The sequence below is a fragment of the Bubalus kerabau genome, chromosome 4 (assembly GCF_029407905.1).
Source record: "Bubalus kerabau isolate K-KA32 ecotype Philippines breed swamp buffalo chromosome 4, PCC_UOA_SB_1v2, whole genome shotgun sequence".
NCBI classification, from domain to species: domain Eukaryota; kingdom Metazoa; phylum Chordata; class Mammalia; order Artiodactyla; family Bovidae; genus Bubalus; species Bubalus kerabau.
The window spans coordinates 176,049,977-176,076,719 of NC_073627.1; the positions used below are offsets into that span (position 1 = coordinate 176,049,977).

At 42.7% G+C, this 26,743-nt stretch overlaps 1 protein-coding gene across 1 annotated transcript in view; it reads right to left on the minus strand.

The window, feature by feature from the left end:
* Positions 1-26,743, minus strand: part of ASTN2 (astrotactin 2) — a 1,029,079-nt gene that overhangs the window by 612,763 nt on the left and 389,573 nt on the right. The window contains exon 6 of the mRNA XM_055579471.1: positions 9,017-9,163. Within this exon, the coding sequence (XP_055435446.1) occupies positions 9,017-9,163 (147 nt within the window). The remainder of the gene's footprint in view (positions 1-9,016; positions 9,164-26,743) is intronic.

Below are 26,743 nucleotides of genomic sequence, written 5' to 3' on the forward strand. Positions count from 1 at the left end.
GGGAAAAAGTTTTCACAGTTTATAATTATATTACCAGTTTCATTACAGATCTCATTTTAATTCTGACTGAAACCTCGCCTTGCCTTCTCCCGCACTCTCTCACGTACAGTTATTAACTCTGGGGTGGAGTTCAGCCTGTTCTTCCTGATTTCAGCATATTAATATGGTTTATTGGCATTCCATTGCCACCTCCTCCCTGGGTGTTCTGAATCTCAGCTCAATTTATAGTTTCCCTTCTTTCTGGGCTCTGGGATAAAGCCTGTTTCCTTGTGGTATTGGGGAACAGGGGGCATGATGTGAGTTTGATTGGAGCTTCTTATCTTTGGGGATGGGAACAAAACCTTGGGGAGTGAAGTCAATTATAAGAAGAGGAGGCAGCCTCAGATTTCATGCACTGTCGTGTATCAGAACGTAGCTTCTCAGGGCCTCTGCATCCACCTGCCTGCCCCCTCTGCCTTCATTCATTTCTCTCCCATCATTGTCATATTGTATACCTACGGAGTCAGAATCTCCGTTAGGCTTCACAGTAACTCAGGACATGAATACATGGTGGCTTTGCCCTGGAGGAAATTTCAGTCTGGCTATTACAATCACTTCATTTATTTATTTATTTATTTATTTTAATTTTATTTTATTTTTAGACTTTACATAACTGTATTAGTTTTGCCAAATATCAAAATGAATCCACCACAGGTATACACGTGTTCCCCATCCTGAACCCTCCTCCCTCCTCCCTCCCCATTCCATCCCTCTGGGTCGTCCCAGTGCACCAGCCCCAAGCATCCAGTATCGTGCATCGAACCTGGACTGGCAACTCGTTTCATACATGATATTTTACATGTTTCAATGCCATTCTCCCAAATCTTCCCACCCTCTCCCTCTCCCACAGAGTCCATAAGACTGTTCTATACATCAGTGTCTCTTTTGCTGTCTCTTACACAGGGTTATTGTTACCATCTTTCTAAATTCCATATATATGCGTTGGTATACTGTATTGGTGTTTTCCTTTCTGGCTTACTTCACTCTGTATAATAGGCTCCAGTTTCATCCACCTCATTAGAACTGATTCAAATGTATTCTTTTTAATGGCTGAGTAATACTCCATTGTGTATATGTACCACAGCTTTCTTATCCATTCGTCTGCTGATGGACATCTAGGTTGCTTCCATGTCCTGGCTATTATAAACAGTGCTGCGATGAACATTGGGGTACTCGTGTCTCTTTCCCTTCTGGTTTCCTCAGTGTGTATGCCCAGCAGTGGGATTGCTGGATCATAAGGCAGGTCTATTTCCAGTTTTTTTCTACCAAAGCTTTGGAGGAGCATGCTGTTTTGGCTGCTGTCCTAGGTGCTGAATATAATGTGCAGAACAAACAAAGGCGATGTCAATCCTTAAGGAGCTCACAACTTAGGGGGTGAGCCCAACATTAACTAGGTAAAAATATGATTACAAACAGAAAAGCATGCAATCAAAGAACAGAGCAGGGCTCAAGGAGAATGAATAGTTGTGGGCCCAACAGAGGCTATGATATGAAAAAGGGAGGTCAATCACTGTTGAGTAAATGAAATTTGTCTCAAGGAAAGTGAGGAGGTGAGAGCAATTTTCTGCAAGTGAGAACAACATGTGCAAAGGCCTTGAGGCAGGAGACAACCAAAGATATTCAAGGAAACAATTGGAGAGAGACTGGTAAAAGGTGAGGTTAGAGAGGAAGGTGGGGCCTGATTTTGCTGGAACTTAAAGGCCATGTTGAAGCATTCAGTCTTTATAACAAGTACAATAAGAAGTACTTAAACAGTTTTATGGGAGGATGCAACATGTTGAGATTTTCCATTTTAAAAGATAGCTCTGGTTTCAATGTTGTGAAAAGACTGCAGAGGTGCTTGATTTAATACAGGAGGCCAGTTCTTAGGATCATGGTAGTTGTAACAATGACATACATAACAATAACAGTGATGGAGATTAGACCATGGGGTTATTAGAAAGGTACAAATATAGTTCTATGCAATTTTCAAGGAAGGGGCGATTATATCTGATGGGTGTTTTCTTTGAAGAAGTTTTGGGGGTTTTGTTGAAGACGTTTTTCTGGAGAAAGGAGAAAATCAGACATGAGGAGGCTTGCACTACATGGAAATGAGGACATACAAGGCTAAGCAGTTCATCTGTCTAAACACCATTAAGTGTGTGCAAAGGAAAAGGCAGAGGTCATCCTGAAGAGCACCTTTACACATGAACATGCTCCATGGTACCCAAAGGTCTGAAATAAAAACGGAATATTACAAAACAAAGCTCCAGATGACCCCAGAGAGCAAGATGACCAAGAACCTACTCTCTTTAGACAAGTTGCTTGGTGGTTTGTGACTAAGCAGTCACCTTCAGTGTGGTGTAATTTCCACTTCCAAGAACTGAAACGACTTCTCCCATGTATTCAAATCACTGCATATGTGCTCTGAAGTCAATTAGGAACCTCATTCCTCATTAATGGCACGGCCACACATTAGTTCACTCTCTTGGGTGGAAAGGCATAAAGCAGGGGTGCAAGCAAATAAATGTAGAGCAAGATTCATTGTATATAATATTGTGTTCAAAAGCAGCTACACATGGGGCATATTAATGAACCAGGGCATCCTGATGATGAATGTTTCAACTTGGTGATGTCATAGGCTGGTAAGGAACCCATAATCCCCAATTTCACAATCACAGGGAACAGAGAAGACAGGAATACTACCTCAGTCCAACCCAAAAGTTAATGCCAAGACATTGCTGCTGCTGCTGCTGCTGCTAAGTTGCTTCAGTCGTGTCTGACTCTGTGCGACCCCACAGACAGCAGCCCAACCAGGCTTCCCTGTCCCTGGGATTCTCCAGGCAAGAACACTGGAGTGGGTTGCCATTTCCTTCTCCAATGCATGAAAGGGAAGAGTGAAAGTGAAGTCGCTCAGTTGTGTCCGACTCTTAGCGACCCCATGGACTGTAGCCTACCAGGCTCCTCTGTCCACGGGATTTTCCAGGCAAGAGTACTGGAGTGAGGTGCCGTTGCTTTTTCTGCCAAGACATTAACTTGACCTTAATGAATAGATACTTTTGCAGGGATATTTATGCCGAATGAGCATATCAACATGAAAGAACACAGTTTGTGTTTAGGTTACAATGAAAGTGTTAAGTTACTCAGCTATGTCTGACTCTTTGCAACCCCATGGATTATAGCCCACAGGCTCCTCTGTCCATGGGATTTTCCAGGCAAGAATACTGGAGTGAGTAGCCATTCCCTTCTCCAGGGGATCTTCCTGACCCAGGGATGGAACCCAGGTCTCCTACATTGCAGGCAGATTCCTTACCATCTGAACCACCAGGGAAGCATGGTGGCTTCCATGATATGCTCACCAATGAGCAAATCAACATAAAAGAACAAAGCCTGTGTTCCATAGAGGGGTATATTTAGTCAAGAGACATCACTGGCCATAACCCATCCCTGAGTCTCACTCCCTTTCTGAGCCAAGTCAAAGAATGAGTGATACTCAGGGATGAAGCAGTAAAGAATAAACAAACATACTCCAAAGGCCCTAAGACTTTTAATGTTTTAAAAATTTATATTCTGGTAAAATGGCTCCAATTTAAACTATTTGGTACCATAGCCAAACATATTCCTTTACTTTTCTTATGTGGCTTCATAGAAATGTGGTCATCTATTTTCAGGAAATTCCCTATGATGGGGAACTCATTACCTTGCAATGACCCCATTCTGATATTAAAAAGTATTATCACAACTACTAACATTAATACAATTTATTGAGCCATTACTAGATCTCAGGTACTGAGCTAAAAGTCTTATGAGCATTATTTCATTTATTCTTCACAATAACTCTATGAGATAAATACTACTATTATCCCCTCCTTTATAGATGAGACTAAAGCTTAGAAAGTGGAGATATTTTCAGACTAATACTCAATTTTCTCCCATCTCTGACCACCCTCATAACCCATATAGCTCTAATTTTGCTTCCTGGGGATTTTCAGAACAAGCCTGCTCCCTTTTCAAGACAAATAATAACTGTCATGGTCATTTTTGTGAAGGCATGGCACATAAAAAAAGCATGGATAATTGGTTTAGGTTGGCTTGGGCTTGCATAGCTTGCTTTACTTCTGTGCATTAATCTGGCTAAATCTCTTAACATCTCTAAAACCTACCTTCCATGTATGCAAAAAGAGGATGCTAAATCCTGACCCACAGTTCTGCTTTGAGAATTAAATTAGTAACTTTATGTAAGGTGTTTTGAACACTGCATATTCATAACAGATATGCTCAATAATTTCAAGTTCACTTTTTGTCTGAGTTCCTTAAACACTTCTTACAGAATGATTTTCTTCCATCATTTCCTTAAGAAGCCATTACATATTGACAATGTTTCTCCAGTCTCTTGGCTGCAAGTCCTTTATCTTGGATGTCTTTCAATATATCATTGACCTTCTTAAAGTACAATTGCCAGAACAAAACAGAACAGAAAACTCTAGGCATAGTGGTATCTATCTACACTAGAGTGGAACCATTTCACCTGTTTAATCTAGACAACTTATTCCTTTAAAAGTTGTGTCTTCTACTGGATTATTATACAGCCAGGATCTTGGGTGAATATATCCTAACACATACTGGAAGCCCCAAGAATTAAAGAAACTAACATCTCAACTCATATTAGCTCTTAATGTTAACCAATATCTATTTATCGATAATGCTACCTGTAGGGCAATTTAGATGAAGCCCAAATCCATGTGATTAGAGCTGCTTTGTTATGAAGCATGGGGACCACTCACATGATATTCAGTGTTATTGGCAATCACTGGAATTGCACTATGAGGCAGCTCCATAAATTAGCATGGATCAAGTCAAAGATGGAAGAAAACAAAGCCCCTAATGAGGGCTGCAAAAGGTCTCAAAGAGTTATTGCCCTGTTAGATGAAAGGAAAGTAACACTTACAGAAATATTGATGCAGCTTTCAAACTTCTGATAAGGTACCTCCTTGAGTTCTTGTTAAGACCATTAATACTTGGGATCTACTCATAGAGAATATGGTTCACTAGCTCTGGGGATCATGAGACATTTGGGTTGTCTAACCCAAATGCAGATCATTTACAGGTCACAGCTGAAAAATCAATGCCAAATCCAGTCAATTTGGACACACACCTAGCCCATCTCTTCACTAGGTGCTTAGCAGAGCAAAAAGCCACCAGTGGCCTTGAGAAGGCCCAGACAAAGGAAAGGGTGATATTTGCCAAGGGCTTGGATGGGGACTCTGTTAGTATTTATTGCTCTTGCCAGCTGGGCTCTGGACAAGTACTATATCATACTGACCTTTTTGTGTAATGGGCAGAAAGTATCAAGTACAACTATGTTGTAACACAAGTACAGAATCCATTATTTCCCCCCTGAAGACCAAACCCATTACTCAGCCACCTTCAACACTTCAGCACCATGGACAGCCCAAAGGCACACGGTTGACTGAGCACTCTAAGAAAGGGTTGGTGGCAGTTTGGCAGCTTAAGCTTCATGGGGAAAGGTAAGAACGGTGAGAGCTGCCTTGGCCATGGTCCTTGAGTGGCCTTGTCTTGATAGATTCTCTCCCATTTGATGGGGGTTGCCCTCACCATGACAGCCCTCATTATGACAGTGTTACTGTTTATAACTCAGCCAGTGGCCTTAGGTGGGGGGCTATATTTCTATTTGGCTGTATAAATATATGTTTAAAAAACCACTGATTTGTATACATGTAATATGTATATTACATGTATATAAATTTATGTATTTACGTATGCTGTATCTGACTGCGTTTACAAATATTAATGCCAAGTGATGGTAAGGGGTCAAGGAAATAGGTGCCATTGTCATCACTTCTCCTCCTGCCTCTGCAAAACACTCATCATATCATATTTCCAGAAATCAGAGTTAGAACCTCTACCAACTTCAATACAAATGTCTTTTTTTTTTTTTTCCCTTTGTTAGATCATGTCCCACCCTCATGGAAAGCAGATTTTTTTAGAAAGCATATAGTTGGGAGATAGGAAAATCAAAGGATCACCCTATCCTTGAAGAAAATGGCAAAACTATTGTGATATCAGAATGAGGCCAGAGATAAGTCAGACAGAGAAAGACAAATACTGTATGATAGCACTTTGATTTGAAATCTAAAAAAGACAACAAATGAGTGACAATAACAGAAAAGAAACAGACTCACAGATAGAGAGGGAAAAAAAAAAACAAAAAACAAAACAGTGGTTACCAGAGGGGAAAGGAAAAGGGGAAGGGGAAAGATAATGGGAGGGGATTGAGAGGTATGAAGTACTACATACAAAATATATAAGCCATAAGGATATACAGTATGACACAGGGAACACAGACAATATTTTACAATAACTGTAAATGGAATGTTGTCTTTAAAAATTGTTAATTACTATGGTGTACACCTGAATCCTTCATAATATCGCACAACTATACATCAATGAGAATCCCATGGATGGAGGAGCCTGGTGGACTGCATTCCATGGGGTCGCAAAGAGTCGGACATGACCGAGCGGACTTCCCTTTCACTTTTCACTTTCATGCATTGGAGAAGGTAATGGCAAGCCACTCCAGTGTTCTTGCCTGGAGAATCCCAGGGACGGAGGAGCCTGGTGGGCTGCCGTCTATGGGGTCGCACAGAGTCGGACATGACTGGGGTGACTTAGCAGCATACATCAATAAAAATAATTCTACAAATTTAAAGTAGGGGCTAGTTCACTATGGTGAAGTAGGAGCAATCACAGGACACTTTAGTAGAAGTCAAGGTGTTTCAGGGAAAGGAGGTGGATGTTCCTCTTTTGACAGAACACACTGAACAAATTGGTGCTATGCTGTAAACATTGTAACTTAAAAATTATAGATAAAATTGAGTTGCAATGGAATAAGGGTGACAAATATACAGTAAGGCTCTCAAAAACATCTAATATATATCCAACCAGTAAAAGATTAAAAAAAATAATGGTACTCATACGCTGCTAAGTCAGAAGGGTGGTTATCCATGGGAGGGGATTCACTGGGAGGGCGTGTAAGGAAGCTGATGGTTCTGGTAATGTTTTATGTTTGATCTGGGTGAATTCATGTAAAAATTCATTAAGCTGCATACTTAATATGTCTTCTTTATTATATTTATGATAACTTTTAATACATTTAAAAATAAGAATAATACTAATAAGGACCTACTGCATAAGACAGAGAACTTCATTCAACAGTCTGTAATAACCTATATGGGAAAAGAATCTGAAAACGAATGGTGTGTGTGTGCATAATTCAGTTTGCTGTACACTTGAGACTAACACAAGATTGTAAATCCACTATACTCCAATAAAGATTAATAATAAAAAAGAAGATGTGGTAGATGCAAACAACAGGATAATACTCAGTCATAAAAATAGAAGGAAATAATGCCATTTGTATCAAAATGAATGCAACCAGAGATACTCATCCTATGGCAATTAAGTCAGAAAGACAAATATCATTTGATATCACCTACATATGAAATCTAAAATACAAATGAACTTATCTATAAAACACAAACAGACTCATGGATATAGAAAACAGATTGTTAGTTGCCAAGAGGGAGGAGATAGGGAAAGCAAGGAGCTGGGAGGTGGGGTTAGCAGATGCAAACTCATATATAGAATGGACAAGCAACAAGATCCTACTGTATACAGGGAACTATATAGAGCATCCTGTGATAAGCCATAATGGAAACAAATATTAAAAATGTATGCGCATATGTATTCTAAGTTGCTTCAGTCATGTCTGACTCCTTGTGACGCTATGGACTGTAGCCTGCCAGGCTCCTCTGTCCATGAGGATTCTCCAGGCAAGAATACTGAAGTGGGTTGCCATGCCCTCCTCCAGGGGATCTTACCAACCTAGAGGTCTCTTACCTCTCCTGCATTGACAGGCAGATTCTTTACCACTAGCGCCACCTGGGAAGCCCCATAAAAATGTGTGTGTGCATGTGTGTATACATGATTTTATATATATATATATATATATATATATCTTTGCTGTACAGCAAAATTTAACACAACATTGTATATCAACTATACTTCATTAAAAATAAACTCTTTTCCCAAATGGAAGCGTATAGAGAAAAGCAATTCCTCTGTAATGTGTAACAAGGAAAAGTTATGATATATGTGTTGTAAATTGTAAAAAAATAAGTAAATAACAATAATGCCAAGTGTTTGGGGAAACACATCACATCCTGCTGGATGTACAGAAACTGGAACCATTTTCTGGAGGGCACTTTAGCAATAGATATCAAGCACCTTAATCAGTTTCTTGGACCATGCTTTGCGAATGACTACAGCAACTACCGTGTCTCATTAATTCAAATTAATTGGGTGAAGAGTAAACGGTAGGATATAATATGCTTGTAAAGTACATTTACAGGGAATGAGATATGAGTATAATCCAGGACACTCAAGGAAGTTTCCACAAAGCTCATACAGTCTTCTTTGTCATAGTTTTTAATGAGCAAAAACTATTTTTCTGGGGGGGGTGGCGGTAGGGGTGAGTGGTATATTTAGTTAGGAATAGCAAACTCTGGGAGATAGTAAAGGACAGGGAAGCCTGGCATTCTGTGGCCCACGGGGTTGCAAAGAGTTGGACATGACTGAGTGATTCAACAACAACAGCAGCAGCAGGATGCACAAGCTTGATAAGAAACAGTAGGTTTTCTGAGGCGCTAGATCTTTCTGCAAACTCACGTCTGAATTCTTTATTAACAAACCTTATCCTTGCCCATGGAATAAAAGCAGTCTTTAGTTGTATTAAATAACCCAGGATTCTAAATGATGAAGACCTCTTTTAAGGTCTTTGGATGCTCTCTCTAGTTTTGGCAACCTAATTCTGAGGTTGGGCATGTTCAAGGGGGGGAATGTTCATGGGAAACATTCGACTGGACAGGAGTGCCAGGTGCCTAGCAGGAGTGGGGTATCTCTAACGTTCAGCTCTTACCGTCTGCAATGAAGTGCTCGGGCACGTGCAGAGTCACCTTCACCGTGAGTGGACAGGACATCTGGCTGCCACACACCATGGCCAGGATGCAGGAGCTCACGGCAATCAGCGTCAGGGCCGTCTTGTTCACTGGGCTTTTCAGCAAACCTAGTAAGAGGAACACACACAAAGATACCTAAGTCCACAAGGTGAGGAAACAGGAAGAGCCTGGGGCTTGGGAACCCTGTTGTTTTCCAAATGGGAAGCAGGAAAAAGAAACCACAGTCCCCAGTCTCTGTGCTTGCAATGACAACTCTTGGTCACTTGTTGAGTCTTTTATTTTTATCTTTCAATTGTATTTTTCTTTAAGTTTTAATTGAATCTATTACAATACTTTTTTTTTTTTTAATATTCTATTCTTTTGGCCATGAGGCATGTGAGATCTCAGCTCCCGGACAAGGGATTGAACCTGCACCCCCTGCATGGGAAGGCAAAGCCTTAACCACTGTACTGCCAGGAAGCCCCTTTTTTGGATCTTTAACCCATTGCAAAACAGGTCGATTATCCCTTTTGGTATAAATGAAAAGAAACAAATTTCCTCAAAATTGTGGCAATTCTCACTCCTCCCCTCCCAATTAGACTGATCATTCTTAATATTTAGATGATATTAAATTTTCTACTCTCTTTAGAAGCAATTGAGAAGACGCTGTGTTGTTGAACTCATAGGGCCAAGGGGAAGGAGCATGGGCTTTGGAGTTTGACCATTATGAGTTCAAACCTGGGCTTCAGTCCTCACTGGCTGTGGTTTCATTTTTGAACCTCAGTTTTCTTGTGTGAATGATGAGGATAATAATAAAAGTTCACAAGTGCTTGTGATTATCACGTGGCATGATGTATATATAAGGTCTGTCATCTAGAACAGTTTTACATACTTGAGGCTGAGGTTGAGGCTGATCAGTTCAAGTTTATGTGAGACACACACAGAGCAGAATAAGAATAGTTCTTGCTCTTCAAAAGCTTACAGGCTAGGGGCAAAGGCAGGCTTGTGCATGCACGCTAAATTGCTTCAGTTGTGTCTGACTCCTTGTGACCCTATGGACTGTAGCCCACCAGGCTCCTCTGTCCATGGGATTCTCCAGGCAAGAATATTGGAGTGGGTTGCCATGCCCTCCTCCAGGGAGGAGGGAATCTTCCCAACACAGGGACTGAACCTGCATCTCTTACATCTCCTGCATTGGCAGACAGGTTCTTTACCACTAACACCACCTGGGAAGCCCAAAGTCAAGCTTATCCACAGCTAATTAGAATCCAAGGCAAGTTGTGCTAAGAGCTACTAGAGAGGACATAGGATAGCAGCGGGGGAGGGCGGGGAAGTTGCTTGAGAAAACTAAAGCCAACTTCATGGATGCAGTAGAATGAGTAGATAGATTGGATCTGCATGGCAAGGAGAGCCAGCAAGAAATTCTGTGGACTATGTCCTGAGCACACTGGATCTCATTATTTAGGCTCTACTATTCACATTTAATTTCAAGGCTTTGATTACCATTTCTAAAGCAATGTTTCCCAAATTTCTATTATCCTCTGGACTCTTATCTGGAGCAAACCTTTATGCCCAAACCTCCCAGACATCTTTCTCTGGAAATCCCCCAAGTATGACAAAATGACATGTTCAACATTGGACACGTTATCTTCTCCTAAAAGCCTCCTCTTATCCTGGTCTCTGCAAAGCACTGAAAGCACCATCATTTAAACTGGCCAGAAACCTAGATGTCACCTTTCAGTCTTCTGTCTTCCTCCTTCACAGCATTTAAAAAGCACACGGTCCTCTGTATTCTATGCCCTTAGCATTTTCACCTTTACCCCGCATCTCTTCTGTTGTTTGTTTCTTGTGAGATGAGGGAGGTATGGGCACATTTTCGCTCCCCACTCCCTGGTGGAACCCCTTGAGCTGTTATACAGCATCTGGCCATAGGATGTGGTCCATGCTGATCAGCCTGGCAGATGTCTGGGGCTCACGGTGGGCCCCTCCACTCATGCCTTCTGTGACTCTCGCCTACCCAGCTAGCCCAGGTGCTGGCAGGGTTAAGCACCACAGTGATGCCACAGCGAGCACTCTCCATCATGTTCCTATTAGCACAGGAGTTATTTCTAGAAGTTAAGCCCACTTGTTTTCTAGTCTCCCATCCCTCACTGAGATTAATTATAAATGCGAATTCCTCTCCCTCTAGAGAGACAGATTTGTCTACATTTGCTGGGTTTCTTAAAATATCTTATTCAAACACCAGAATCTAGTAACTTGATGGTAAACTCCTTGAGGGAAGGCACTGTCTTCTGCTCATCACTGTGTCCTGACGCTGAGTGCAATGTCTGGAATACGGTAAATAGATTAAAAGCAGGTTTAGTCACTCAGTCGTGTCCGACTCTTGTGACCCCCACGGACTGTAGCCTGCCATGCTCCTCTGTCCATGGGATTCTCCAAGGCAAGAATACTGGAATGGTTGCTATTTCCTTCTTCAGGGGATCTTCCCGACCCAGAGATTGAACCTGGGTCTCCTGCATCACAATCAAACTCTTAACCAAGAATGGCTCTTTATGAGCCACCAGGGAAGCCCATATGGTAGCATCTTAGTCAATGCATCATCTGGTAGCATCTCAGTCAATGCATCATAACTTCCAGAAGTGATGATAACAAATCAGCAACCAGGCCCTGGCAGTGACCTATCAAAAAGCACAGCAACCATACACAGTCGACACTTAGATGGATGGACCTAATGTATACCCTGACAGCCCACTTTGGGATTCCTGTATGAATATCTGTGTTTACTAATAACCAGTGAGCTCCTTGAGGGAAGGGATCCCACCTGCACCATCTTTATGTCTCTCCTGCCAAGTTCACTGCCTAGAACCTAGAAATTACTTCATTTAAAATAAGGGCTTTATCTTTATTGCCAGTCTTAGAATAAGGCATGGGGTTTCCCTGGCAGCTCAGTTGATAAAGAATCTGCCTGCAATGCAGGAGACCTGTTTCAATTCCTGGGTCTGGAAGGTCCCCTGGAGAAGGGATAGGCTACCCACTCTAGTATTCTTGGGCTTTTCTTGTGGCTCAGGTGGTAAAGAATCCACTTGCAATGCAGGAGACCTGGGTTCAGTCCCTGGGTTGGGAAGATCCCCTGAAGGAGGGCATGGCAACCCACTCTAGTATTGTCTGGAGAATCACCATGGACAGAGGAGCCTGGTGGGCTACAGTTCATGGGGTCACAAAGAGTCCGACAAGACTGAGCGACTGAGCACAGCGCACAGAATGAGGCATAGCCTGTGGCAGGGACAATTCATTATCTGTGGTTCCTATAGTTAGTGAATACTAGTTAAATAGGGGAGTGGTTTAGATGGTTCTGGTGTCAGAAGATAGAAAATCTCTAAACTTAAAAAAGGACCACATAAAAAACATACTTTTTTCCTCTCATCTGGGACCACAAGAAGCTGTTTCAAACTTTGGTGTTATCAATTGCTTCATAACTAAACAGAAGAATCAAGTTAACATCAATGTTTTCTACCAGAAAGGGTATGTAGGTATTTTCTTAAAAAGTCAACATATTACAACTAGCCTGGGTATTTAACAAGCCTCTCCCCATCCTGCCCCCAGATATGAGTTAGGAGCAGCACTGAGCTTCCACTCCAGGCTCCATAGAGGCTGTTCTGAGAGAAATAACATGTGAAGATGAAGCTGACATAAATAAACTCTTGGGAAGGTGAACCAGGTCCAGAGTGTAAGCTATAAAAAGTGCCTAGAGGCACCTGGCTCTGGGGATGTGGACACCCTGGAAGGAAAACGGTGCCCTGTGGGTGGTCCAGAGGGCACTTCTCAGACTGGTGGTTGCAGCAATAGCAATGGCTGTAATCAAGACAGTCTGCCCACTAATTAGCCAGTTATGGATATACCACCCAGGCTCCCAGGGGCTGATTTCTGGCTGGGGGAAGAGAGTCGAGGAGCAGGAGAGGAACTGCTTGCACTAGCTCCCTGGGCCCATGCTGGGCCCTCCATTTAAACCTTCAGAGTAATCCAGGGTCTTTAAGAGTCAATAGGGGACTTCCTGGAGAAGGCAATGGCACCCCACTCCAGTACTCTTGCCTGGAGAATCCCAGGGGCGGGGGAGCCTGGTGGGCTGCCGTCTATGGGGTCACACAGAGTTGGAAACGACTGAAGCGACTTAGCAGCAGCAGGGGACTTCCTTGGTGGCCCGGTGGTTAAGAATCTGACTGCCAATGCAGGGGACACGGGTTCAATCCCTGGCCTGGGAGGATTCCACATGCTGTGGGGCAACTGAGCCCATGCACTGGAACAAATGCACTGCAACAACCTGAGTGCAGCAACTGCTGAGCCCTGTGCCTAGAGCCTGTACTCTGCACAAAGGAAGCCACCGCCATGAGAAGCTCCTACTCGCTGCAACTAGAGAGTCCATGCACAGTAGTGAGGACCCAGCACAGCCAAAATTAAATATTTTTTTAAAAAAGAGTCAAGGGGTGAGGAGTAGGAGTAAAGTCATATTAGCTTGTTGGTCGTTAGTTTTCTTATCTGGAGAATAGGAATAAAATGACCTTTCCTTCAAGAGTGTTGTAAGACATGAGACAGCAAATGTCAGATGACCAGCACAGTTTCTGGCATAAGATAGACCCTTGGTAAAACGGTCATTTCCAAGCCAGACATTGGTGTTTATCTAATAACTGAGAGCAGAAATCAGGACTTATTTATCTCTTTGTCCAACCCATTATCAGAACATACGAGGAACTGAATGATTCTTTACAGAAACTGAAGCCACACAGCAAGGAGCGCGCAGGGAGAGTTTTAAGAAGCAGAAGGAGTGGAAGAGAGAATGCAAATGAACAGCATCCTGGGGTAGCATTTACTCAGAGAAAGCCTGAAACACCACAGATGTCTCTCAAGTCCGGGAAGAAGAAAGCACGCACGTCAAGTCTGCACTCGGGCCAGATGCCCATGGAGCAGCCACCAGGGCTTGGCGGGTTTCCATGGCAACGGCCCTGGCAGAAACTTCACTATGGGATGCAAACAGAGGTGACTTTTTAAAGAACTCCTGGAACAACAGACTGGTTCCAAATAGGAAAAGGAGTACATCAAGGCTGTATATTGTCACCCTGTTTATTTAACTTATATGCAGAGTACATCATGAGAAATGCTGGACTGGAAGAAACACAAGCTGGAATCAAGATTGCCGGGAGAAATATCAATAACCTCAGATATGCAGATGACACCACCCTTATGGCAGAAAGTGAAGAGGAACTCAAAAGCCTCTTGATGAAAGTGAAAGTGGAGAGTGAAAAAGTTGGCTTAAAGCTCAACATTCAGAAAACGAAGATCATGGCATCCGGTCCCATCACTTCATGGGAAATAGATGGGGAAACAGTGGAAACAGTGTCAGACTTTATTTTTTGGGGCTCCAAAATCACTGCAGATGGTGACTGCAGCCATGAAATTAAAAGACGCCTACTTCTTGGAAGGAAAGTTATGACCAACCTAGATAGCATATTCAAAAGCAGAGACATTACTTTGCCAGCAAAGGTTCATCTAGTCAAGGCTATGGTTTTTCCTGTGGTCATGTGCACATGTGAGAGTTGGACTGTGAAGAAGGCTGAGCGCCAAAGAATTGATGCTTTTGAACTGTGGTGTTGGAGAAGACTCTTGAGAATCCCTTGGACTGCAAGGAGATCCAACCAGTCCATTCTGAAGGAGATCAGCCCTGGGATTTCTTTGGAAGGAATGATGCTAAAGCTGAAACTCCAGTACTTTGGCCACCTCATGCGAAGAGTTGACTCATTGGAAAAGCCTCTGATGCTGGGAGGGATTGGGGGCAGGGGGAGAAGGGGACGACAGAGGATGAGATGGCTGGATGGCATCACTGACTCGATGGACGTGAGTCTCAGTGAATTCCGGGAGTTGGTGATAGACAGGGAGGCCTGGCGTGCTGCGATTCATGGGGTCGCAAAGAGTCAGACATGACTGACCGACTGATCTGATCTGATCTGATCTGGCCTAGGGAACTGATAATCAGAACTTAGCTCTGAGTCGGGACTGTAGACAGTGGCAAGGTAGAAACTCTCTCTCCCATAATACACAACTCCTCCTCACCCAGGCTCTGCACTGCAGTGCAGGAGGCAAAGGCCTGGAGGGAAGAGAACCTCCGTTTGTTAGCTGGTTTCTGTTGTCCAGGAGCTATGCCTAACACTTTCATCCATCCATCCACCCATCCATCTTTCCAACAAGTTTTTACTGAATACCAACTCTTCCCTCACACTGTTCTAGTCAAGGGGGAAAAACAGTAAAGAAAACAGCCAATGTGCTTGAGGCTAACATTTTAGAGGAGAATTATCTCGTTCAGTCCTTAGAGCAAACTGCTATTACTCTCTCTGTTTTGCACAGAACAGCGGGGCTGAGTAATAAAAGCCAAAGGTCATGTCAACTGCATGTGGCAGAGTCAGGATTAGAACTGGTTCTTTTTTTTTTTTTCCATTTATGTTTTAAAATTAATTTTATTGAGTATAGCTGGTTTACCATGTTGTGTTAGTTTCCGCTGTATAGTAAAGTGAATCAATTACACATTACACATATCCACTCTTTCTGAGGTTCTTTCCCCATACAGGTCATTACAGAGTACCTTTTCTTTTTCTTTAACTGAAGCATAGTTGATTGATTTGCAGCATTGTGCCAATCTACAGCACAGTGACTCAGTTATACATCATATACATTACTTTTATATTCATTTCCATTATAGTTTATCACGGAGTATCGAATATATCACTGTGCTCCATGGGAGCATCTTGCTGTCTATCCATTCAAAATGTAATAGTTTGCCTTTACCAGCACTGACCTTGCAGTCAAACCCTCTCCCTCCCCACGCCCCCCAGCCCCCCGGCTTGGCAACCACAAGTCCGTCCTGTGTGTCCCTGAGTCTGTTTCCGTTTTTTAGAGAGGTTCATTTGTGCCATATTTTAGATTCCACATACAAGCGGTATCGTATGGTACCCATCTTTCTCTGACTTACTTCTCCTAGTATGATTATCTCCAGTTGCATCTGTGTTGCTGCTAGACCCAGTTCTTTCCACCCTCTCCTCCATAACCCGGCTACCTCCCACTTCACCACAGAATAAGGGTCCCCAGACAGCATCATGCCGTTGTGGAAAGAGTATGGTCTTAAGAGCCAGACATGCCTACCCTGGCTTAACCACAGAAATCTGCGTGTCATTTCCCCTTTCCCCTAACCCTGAGAAGACACAAGGTCTCCATCTGAATAAAGAAAAAAAAATAAGAACAATGGTCTTTCAGAACTGATATGAAGATAAACTAAGATGATGCTTGTAAGTGGCTAAAAAAACCTCAATAAATGAGAGCTCCACGTCAGAATGTGAGGCAAGGGCCACGGTTAGCCCTTGGTTACATTCCAGTTTGTAGATCCCTCCTCACCACTTGCCAGGGAGAAAACTGCATTGTGGGAATAGAATTTCCCCAGGGTGTATTGAGACTGGAGAAAGTTAGTAATCGAATTTCCCTTCCATTCTCCCTTTCTCTTACGCCTCAACTCTTCTCATGGCAGCAGAGAATGGCATAAAATGCATTGCTTGAGAAATTCAACTGGAAATAATGGCATTGTTGATCCACCTGCTGCCTATAATTTGGGGTTTGATTGATTCTCAGTTTGGAAATGCCTGGTTGAGAGAGGAAAATAAAATTTACGTTAAACTTGGATTGAATCAATCACATTTTACAATGAAGAAAATATATCTAACCCCATCAGACCACTGTGTGTGGAAAACCTAAGGCTGCTATACTGCCACCGATTCCTGCCACCTGGTATCCCGGGGGACGAGAGGCTGGATCCGAAGCTGAGAAGTCATTTCTTTCTTTAAGTGGCACATGGAACTGTAGTGAGGGACAGAGATTCTAGGAACCCAGAAATTAGGGTGAAGGAGGCCCCAAAATAGAAATGCCACTTAGAACAAAACAAAGAGGTTTGGTTTAAGATTCTGGATATAGAGATTTAAAGCCAAACTCTTCCCTTTTAGTAGCTTCTAACTTTTGGCTAGTTACCAACAAAGTCAGAACCTTGGTCCTCTAATCTATAAAACGACAATAGTAATCTCCAACTGGTAGACAAGCTGTGTGGGCTAAATGCGAGACTGTGATTATAACACTGAACACACATACTTAGGGATCTATATACACTCTTGATGTCATTCCTTTCATCTAAGTTCCTTAAAACCCCACCGCCCAACACTCGGCATCTACATGGATATCGAGAGGTCGTGTGATGCTCTGGCTCAAGCTGGAATTCTGGCTTTTACATCTACCTGCTGGTGCCCATGGGCAAGTCACCTTACTTCTCTAAGCCTCAGTGTCCTTATCTGGGAATTGATTCATTCAATAAGAAGTTATTTAATGTGCATCTACTCTCTGCCTGCCAACGCAGGAGATGCAAGAGTCACAGGTTCTAACCCTGAGGTTGCGAAGATCCTTTGGAGGAGGACATGGCAACCCACTCCAGTATTCTTGCCTGGAAAACTCCATGGGCAGAGGAGCCTGGCAGGCTACAGTCCACATGGCCACAAAGAGTCAGACATGACTGAGCAACTGAACACACATACATGTGTGTTCACACACACGTGTTAGGCATCACTTGTTATTCTCTTCTATGATTCCAGTGTCTATAAGCACATCTGGATATATTAGGTGCTCAATAAAGATCTACTGAATGAAAGAGTGAATGAATGCTTAAACGTTGTTCCCCTTTCTACCAGGAGGTGTCAGCATTAGAATATTGCTATTGGTACTTTTCTAGTCACATGTATTCATTTACTTTCTCAGGCAAAGATTGGTCCCTGCCTAGACAGAAATCATACAAAAAAAAAAAAAAAAAGGCTGTGAGAAGCTGCCAAGCCTCCTGCATGTCAGGGTGACCACCGCAGATTGATGGGGTGCCCCAGTAACCTCACTGACAAGCTCATGGTCTTCCTGGCACGCCTGAGCTCCTGAGCCTCTGTGCTTCCCTGTGTATTTCTGGAAACTAAAATGGGGACATGGCTGCCAAGCTCAGGTGTCACACTGGAGGCAGGAGGAAAGAATATCTGAAACTGGGGCTTTCTCAGAACTCTGGGGAAGGCGGCCTCCTTTCCTCAGCCCGCCTGGTGTCTGGGTTCTGCACACAGTACGACAGTGTGATGTGTCAGCATGGGGCATCCTTTCCCCTGTCTTGCCCACCAGGGCCCGAGTCGCTCCTCAGCCTGCCCCCTTTCTATTTCTGCCGTGAACTAGTTTCCTAAGTTCTCTGGCTCTCTGAATGTGGCACTCTCAAATCCAAAGTACATCCATTTGTACTTTCCCCAGCCTCCTATCTTCCCTAGGATTTTCCTTTGGAAGATCTGTGCAAGGGTTCATCCAGCTTTTGCATACTTCCAGAGACAGCTTCCCTGGTGGCTCAGAGGTTAAAGCATCTGCCTGCAATGTGGGAGACCCGGGTTCAATCTCTGGGTTAGGAAGATCCCCTGGAGAAGGAAATGGTAACCCACTCCAGTATTCTTGCCTGGAGAATCCCATGGACAGAGGAGCCTGGCAGGCTACAGTCCACGGGGTCTCAAAGAGTTGGACACAACTGAGCGACTTCACTTCACTTCACTTCACTTCAGAGACAGCAAACTCACCCCTTAGGAGGCAGCAATTCTGTATTCAGATACTTGTTTTAAACAGTCCTAGAATCTCACTCTGTGAGCCCACTTCTGCCATCCAAGCCAAAGAGGATGCACTAAGATTTCCTCCTGCAGGCAGCTATTTGGTTAAAGGTCAAAATACAGTTGCCTCGAGTCTTCCTCTGCCACACCAGATATTGCTAGCCTTACTTTATTTCTCTAAAGTCATACTTTGAGTCTCTTTATTACACTTCACATAGATTTGCTTTTTCTACAATGGCTTTACTAGCAAAGAATGTCATCATCCTCATTAACCAACATTCAGAAAAAAATCAGCTTTGTGCCAGACAATATAATTAGCCATTTTCACCTAATATCTCACATTCACAGAAACCTCATGAGAGGTCTACTATTCCCTTTTCCCCACTTTACAAATGGGAAAACTGACGCCACCACTTGCTAAAGGCCACACAGGTCAAAGGTAGTAGGGCTGAAATTTTTAAAAACCTAACTTGAGAGCCCAAGTACTCAACCATTACCTTCCACGACTTCTCTATCAGCATGGTAGATGTGATGTGAGCAGAAACTAATCAACCCTGTTAATTCCCTGACAGACCTCAGTTGCCCTTGGGCCTATGGGGACTATGGGTGGATTCTTAGTGGCTTGGTTGTCCCACCTGATATTGACCATAGGTCTTCCCGGGGACCTTAGCATCAGCAGAGGGAAGCTTATCAGAAGGGTAGGTGGTGGGAGGGGCATGCTAGATGGCTGTTTTCCTTCCTCTCTGAGCCTGAGAAAATAGTTCAGTTGAGCCGAGTGGAGCTGACTGTTATCCACGAGGTCCCTGGGGAGCCCTTGGGGCTGGCTGTGCCCTGACGATGAGGAAGGGATCTGCAGCGCAGGCCTGGACCACCCTGTTGGTGAGACAGGCACTGACAGCAGACGTGGAATGGGCTCCACACAGCTGGCTCTTTGATTTCGCTGCTGCCCTCACCCCCCTGCCCCCACCTTGAAGTTGCCTTCATGGTTCAGGAACAGCAACTTCAGGAACTCATGTATTCCAGGTGAACTCATGTATTCCAGGGGAATAACCTGACCCAGAGTCTAGTGCTCTTTCATAACTATTGATCCAGGTCTCACTGATGAGATGGGAAGGTAGGATTAGAACATCCGGATCCACTGATCACACAGTGTACCTAAATGCCCATAGAGCTGGTGCAATATTGCCCACAAAATAAAATGTATCTTGAAAAGAAAAAAAAATTGATTTTCAAAAAATTCTAGGACATGCTACATTCTACAATCACCTCTTAAAGTGCTAGGGTATATATCTGGCATTAAAATGTTTTAAAAGGTCTACATTAAATTCTCTTTAGAAGAATTTAACCCAATGTTTCCCCAAAGTGTTGCTATACTGGAGAATCAATGTTCTGTGGAACAAAGTAGGGAAACAAATGAGCTAGTTGAATAGTTAATACAAAGGTCGCTGTTAGGAAAATCAGCGGTTCCCAATAATTAACTGTAGCTCCTATGCCTGTTCAGTTCAGTCGTTCAGTCATGTCTGCCTCTTTGCGACCCCATGAACTGCAGCATGCCAGGCCACCCTGTCCATCACCAACTCCCAGAGTTTACCCAAACTCATGTCCATCGAGTCAGTGATACCATCCAGCCATCTCATCCTCTGTTGTCCCCTTCTCCTCCTGCCTTCAATCTTTCCCAGTAACATGGTCTTTTCAAATGAGTCAGCTCTTCACATCAGGTGACCAAAGTATTGGAGTTTCAGCTTCAACATCAGTCCTTCCAGTGAACACTCAGGACTGATATCCTTTAGGATGGACTGGTTGGATCTCCTTGCAGTCCAAGGGACTCTCAAGAGTCTTCTCCAACACCACAGTTCAAAAGCATCAATTCTTCGGCACTCAGCTTTCTTCACAGTCCAACTCTCACATCCATACATGACCACAGGAAAAACCATAGGCTTGACCAGATGGACCTTTGTTGGCAAAGCAATGTCTCTGCTTTTTAATATGCTGTCTAGGTTGGTCATAACTTTCCTTCCAAGGAGTAAGAATCTTTTAATTTCATGGCTGCAATCACCATCTGTAGGGATTTTGGAGCCCAGAAAAATAAAGTCAGCCACTGTTTCCATTGTTTCCCCATCTATTTCCCATGAAGTGTTGGGACCAGATGCCATGATCTTCGTTTTCTGAATGTTGAGCTTTAAGCCAACTTTTTCACTCTCCACTTTCACTTTCATCAAGAGGCTCTTTAGTTTTTCACTTTCTGCCATAAAGGTGGTATCATCTGCATATCTGAGGTTATTGATATTTCTCCCGGCAATCTTGATTCCAGCTTGTGGTTTTCCCAGCCCAGCATTTCTCATGATGTACTCTGCATAGAAGTTAAATAAGCAGGGTGACAATATACAGCCTTGACATACTCCTTTTCCTGTTTGGAACCAGTCTGTTGTTCCATGTCCAGTTCTAACTGTTGCCTCCTGACCTGCATACAGGTTTCTCAAGAGGCAGGTCAGGTGGTCTGGTATTCCCATCTCTTTCAGAATTTCCCATAGTTTATTGTGATCCACACAGTCAAAGGCTTTGGCATAGTCAATAAAGCAGAAGTAGATGTTTTTCTGGAACTCTCTTGCTTTTTCAATGATCCAGCGGATGTTGGCAAGTTGATCTCTTGTTCCTCTGCCTTTTCTAAATCCAGCTTGAGCATCCAGAAGTTCACGGCTCACATATTGCTGAAGCCTGGCTTGGAGAATTTTGAGCATTACTTTACTAGCGTGTGAGATAAGTGCAGTTGTGCAGTAGTTTGAGCATTCTTTGCTTGGCACTGGGTTATAATTTTTACTTACATTTGCCTGATTAAACTTTTCAACAGGCTTGAAAAGCAGAAATTATGATCTCTTTCTGAAAATGGAAAAGATAAGACTTAACCACTGGAAAGAGATGGAGGACACTTTCATAGTCAGTCTCATCTGACTACAAGGTCTATAGTTGCCTGGCTCCCAAGTGTTGATGGAAAATGTAGTTTTATATTAACACGAAGAGGTACTTGTGCCCCCATGTTCAGAGCAGCATTATTTACAAAGGAGACATGGAAACTGCCTAACCGTTCAGCCACAGATAATGACGTTGCAAGATATGCACACACACAGAAGAATTTTATTTAGCTATAAAAAACAAGGAAATCCTGCCATTTGACAACATGCAGGGTCTCTGAGGACATATGGCTAAGTGAAATAAGTCAGATGGAGAAAACTAAATACCATATGATCTCATGTATCTATGGAATCTAGGAGAAAAAAAAAAAAACACACCATGAAAAAAAGAGACCAGATTTTTAGTTACCATGGATAGTGGGTGGAAAGAGAGAGAATTGGAAGGCTGGTGAACAAAAGATACAAACTTCCGGTTGTGAGTACTTGTGATAAACAAGTACTAGAGATGTTTGTACAATATGATGACGTGCAGTTAACCCTGATGCATAATATACAGAAAAGTATTAAGAGGGTAAATCCTAGAAGTGCTTATCACAAGGAAAACACATGTTTTCCTCATCTTTTGTTGTTTCTTTTTATTGTATCTATTTGAGATGATGGATGCTAAGTAAACTTATTACAATAATCATTTTGCAAAACATGTAAATCAACCATTTTGCCACACACTTTAAATTTATACCGTGATGTACCTCAATTATATGTCAATAAAGCCAGAAAAATGTGTTTTTTTTTTTTGTTTTTTTTTTTTTTTTTAAGGAAAATGGACTTTAAGAGTCACAGGAAAATACATTCAAGGAAGGAAAAGAGGCAGGTACAAGAGGCCATTGTAGAAGGTTAAATACTATTCATCTGCAATTTAACAGGCCGATGGAATGCATTAGGGAAAGGAAAAAGATGCTGTACTCCGTAGGTAAAATTGCAGTGTGTGAATGAGAAATTGTGTAGATGATTCAAAAGAACTAAAGTCCTAGAAACACTCAGAAATAAATGGGAATGAAGGAGGGAGAAAAGGTCACGTTTGAGTCTTAGATTCACAGGTGATCATCAGCGGGTACTGACTTATAAAAGAAAAAAAAAATTCAGATACTGGTGCTTGATCCCGGAGGTCACCCTCTTAGACTGCAGGCTGTTTAGCTGCATGTCCACCCTCAGCCCATACCACCCATGCAAAGGGGCACGGCAAGAACAATGGAGACCATGCAGTGGGTGCAAAGGCACAGAACAAAAAGCAGCCACACGTTTCCATGGTTACCAAGGAAGATCAGGGCCAACCATCTCCCTTCTTCATAAAAGACACATTTCTAGCTGCTTTTCCTTGGAGCTTGCCAAAAAAGTCACTCTTCCATTCTCTTAGAAGATACTACTGAAAAAAAAAAAAAAAAGATACTACTGGACTTTGGTTGAAGGTTTGTGAAAGCAGGAGGAGAGAAATGCTGTTTTTTATGCATTTCATATTTACTAGGTCTGCTCTGGTGGTTTTACTGCCAGAAATTCTTTTATTTCACATGTCTACTGTCAGCTCTAGGCAATGGGGATGTTATTTGACACTGGAGGAAATGGAAACTCAGAGAGTTTCATCGACTTGCCCAAAGGCTCAGAACTTGCAAGGTGGCAGGGATGGAATAGGAACCAAGACCTATTGACCTTCAAACTCAATATCTCCTCCACTGCACCACACTTCCTCTAAAGGAAGAGAGCTTTCTCAAATCTCCGTGTGTCTCCCTCCTCACCTCTTTCTCCTGACTCTCAGATTGTACCTGAGAAATGGTGGAGAATAAGGCTCAGCCTGATGTTCTATAAACTCTCTGCCAGAGTTATATTTGCCCGTCCCTTTCCTCAACTCAGGCTGCATGTATTGCCCACAACGATCTGTTGTCCTGCCTACTCTTCTTAACATGCCAAAGGGAGATCTACTTCTTAAGACCAGAGAACTCCCATCTCCTGGAAGTCTGCCCTAACCACTGCAACCCACAGGAAACCCAAACTCCTCTTCAATCTTAAACCATATGTATTATCTGTTCTAAATTTGACTTACAGCAGCTCAGGATCACAGGGGACTCAAAGGGCTTTGAGGGTCAAAGAGCTTTGATCCTAACATGTAACATGGTGTGAGCAACATCTATAGGCAGTTTCCTACAAGGTTTCTCATCGTGGCCGTCCACCTTGAACTTGAACATCACCTGGAAACTCATTAGCTCAAAAGAAACCCACTTAATTTCCGCTACTGATGATAATCTTTTCCTTTTAAAGCGTTCACTATGTATAATATGTTGTGCAAAGTATTTTAGATATTACTTGATTCAATCAGTCATAAAGTTTTGTGAGCTCTTCATTTTGCAAATAAGAGAAATGAGTTTAGCCCAAGGCTAGAAGGCTACTGAGCCCCAAAGCCAGAATCCAAATCTGGATCTAGATTCTGAAGCCCTTAATAGTGCACCATGCAGCCTTCCCTTTACTGTTAACCTCCAGGGTAAGGGCCATGTCACCACAAACTGAAAATCTACTCATAGAAAACTATAATTTGAAAAGATGCATGCTTCCCTATGTTCACAGAAGTACTATTTACATTATCCAAGACACAGAAACAACCTAGACAGATGGAAAGATAAAGGAGATGTGGTGTATATATAAACAATGGAATACTAGCCATAAAAGAATGAAATGTAGCAACACGGATGGACCTAGAGAAGTGAAGGAAGTAAAGCACGTCAGGCAGAGAAAGACAAATACCATATGATGTTACTTACATGCAGAATCTAAAATATGACACAAATGAACTTATTCATAAAACAGAAACAGACTCAAAGACACAGAGAAGAGACTTGTGGTTTCCAAGGGGGTGGGAGGTGGTCGAGGAATGGTTTGGGAGTTTGTGGTTAACAGATGAAAGCTATCATATATGCAATGAGTCAACAACAAGGCCCTACTGTTTAGCACAGGGAACTATGTTCAATACCGTCTGATAAACCATAAGGCAAAAGAATATGAAAAACAAACGTATACACACACACACACACACACACACACACACACACACACATATATAAAGTGTATCACCTTGCTGTACACCAGAAACTAACACACTTTGTAAATCAACTATGTGTGTGTGCATGGTAAGTCACTGCAGCCGTGTCAGACTCCTTGTGACCCTATGGACTATAGCCTGCCAGGTTCCTCTGTCCATGGGACTCTCTAGGCAGGAATACTGGAGTGGGTTGTATGCCCTCCTCCCAGGGATCTTCTTGACCCAGGGATAGAACCCTCATCCCTGGCAGGCATGTTCTTTACCACTAGCACTACCTGAGAAGCCCACAATCAACTATACTTCAATAAAATAAATTTTTAAAAGTCTACTCCTAGAGTGATAACCAGCTGAACCTGTCCCTTTCCTCCACAGGTCCACAAATCAGTCTCCGCCTCTCCTCTCCAAGGCAGCACTTTGGTTCTGAAGTTGGAGAATAGATTCCCTGTCCTTTTGTTCCAAACACATATTCTGTCCTTGACTTTCACATGTAGAAGATAATCATGGAGCCAAGAAACAGGGCTGGAGGAATAGCTTTAGATGAGTTAGTCTAATCCAGCATGTTGAAGGATACCAGGAAGACAACAGCCTTGCCCAGGGTCACATTGCCCACAGCCAGACCTAGATCCCACCTGTGCCAGCTCCCAGGGCAATATTTCTCAGTTCACCACTTGCGACGGTGGCTGACTTTGCCTACCTTAACTCATGTTTCAGACGCTGCTGCCTTGCCCCTATAGTGAAGATGACGCATCTTGTGGGACTCTGTTCCTGGGACACTGTTCATAGCTGCTCACATGTTAGCTGGGTTCAGGTAAGGTAAGTTGGTCAATGTCAACACACAATCAAAATGAACCACGTCCAAATACTCCCACAAAACAACCTCGACAAACTGGTGCACAGTGTAAAGGACAGCAGATTAAAGAATGGGGACTTTGAAGGCAGACAAACTTGCTTTCATTTTTTTTCTCATTGAACTTCAGGAACCATTCAATATCACAGTAATCCAAGTCTATGCCCCAACCTGTATCACTGAAGAAGCTGAAGTTGAACGGTTCTATGAAGACCTACAAGACCTTTTAGAACTAACACCCAAAAAAGATGTCCTTTTCATTATAGGGGACTGGAATGCAAAAGTAGGAAGTCAAGAAACACCTGGAGTAACAGGCACATTTGGCCTTGGAATATGGAATGAAGCAGGGCAAAGACTAATAGAGTTTTGCCAAGAAAATGCACTGGTCATAACAAACACCCTCTTCCAACAACACAAGGGAAGACTCGATACATGGACATCACCAGATGGTCAACACCGAAATCAGATTGATTATATTCTTTGTAGCCAAAGGTGGAGAAACTCTATACAGTCAGCAAAAACAAGACCAGGAGCTGATTGTGGCTCAGACCATGAACTCCTTATTGCCAAATTCAGACTTAAATTGAAGAAAGTAGGGAAAACCATCAGACCATTCAGGTATCATCTAAATCAAATCTCTTATGATTATACAGTGGAAGTGAGAAATAGATTTAAGGGCCTCGATCTGATAGATAGAGTGCCTGATGAACTATGGAATGAGGTTCGTGACATTGTACAGGAGACAGAGATCAAGACCATTCCCATGGAAAAGAATGCAAAAAGCAAAATGGCTGTCTGGGGAGGCCTTACAAATAGCTGTGAAGAGAAGAGAAGTGAAAAGCAAAGGAGAAAAGGAAAGATATAAACATCTGAATGCAGAGTTCCAAAGAATAGCAAGAAGAGATAAAGCCTTCTTCAGTGATCAATGCAAAGAAATAGAGGAAAATAACAGAATGGGAAAGACTAGGGATCTCTTCAAGAAAATCAGAGATACCAAAGGAACATTTCATGCAAAGATGTGCTCGATAAAGGACAGAAATGGTATAGACCTAACAGAAGCAGGAGATATTAAGAAGAGATGGCAAGAATACACAGAAGAACTGTACAAAAAAGATCTTCATGACCCAGATAATCACGATGGTGTGATCACTGACCTAGAGCCAGTCATTCTGGAA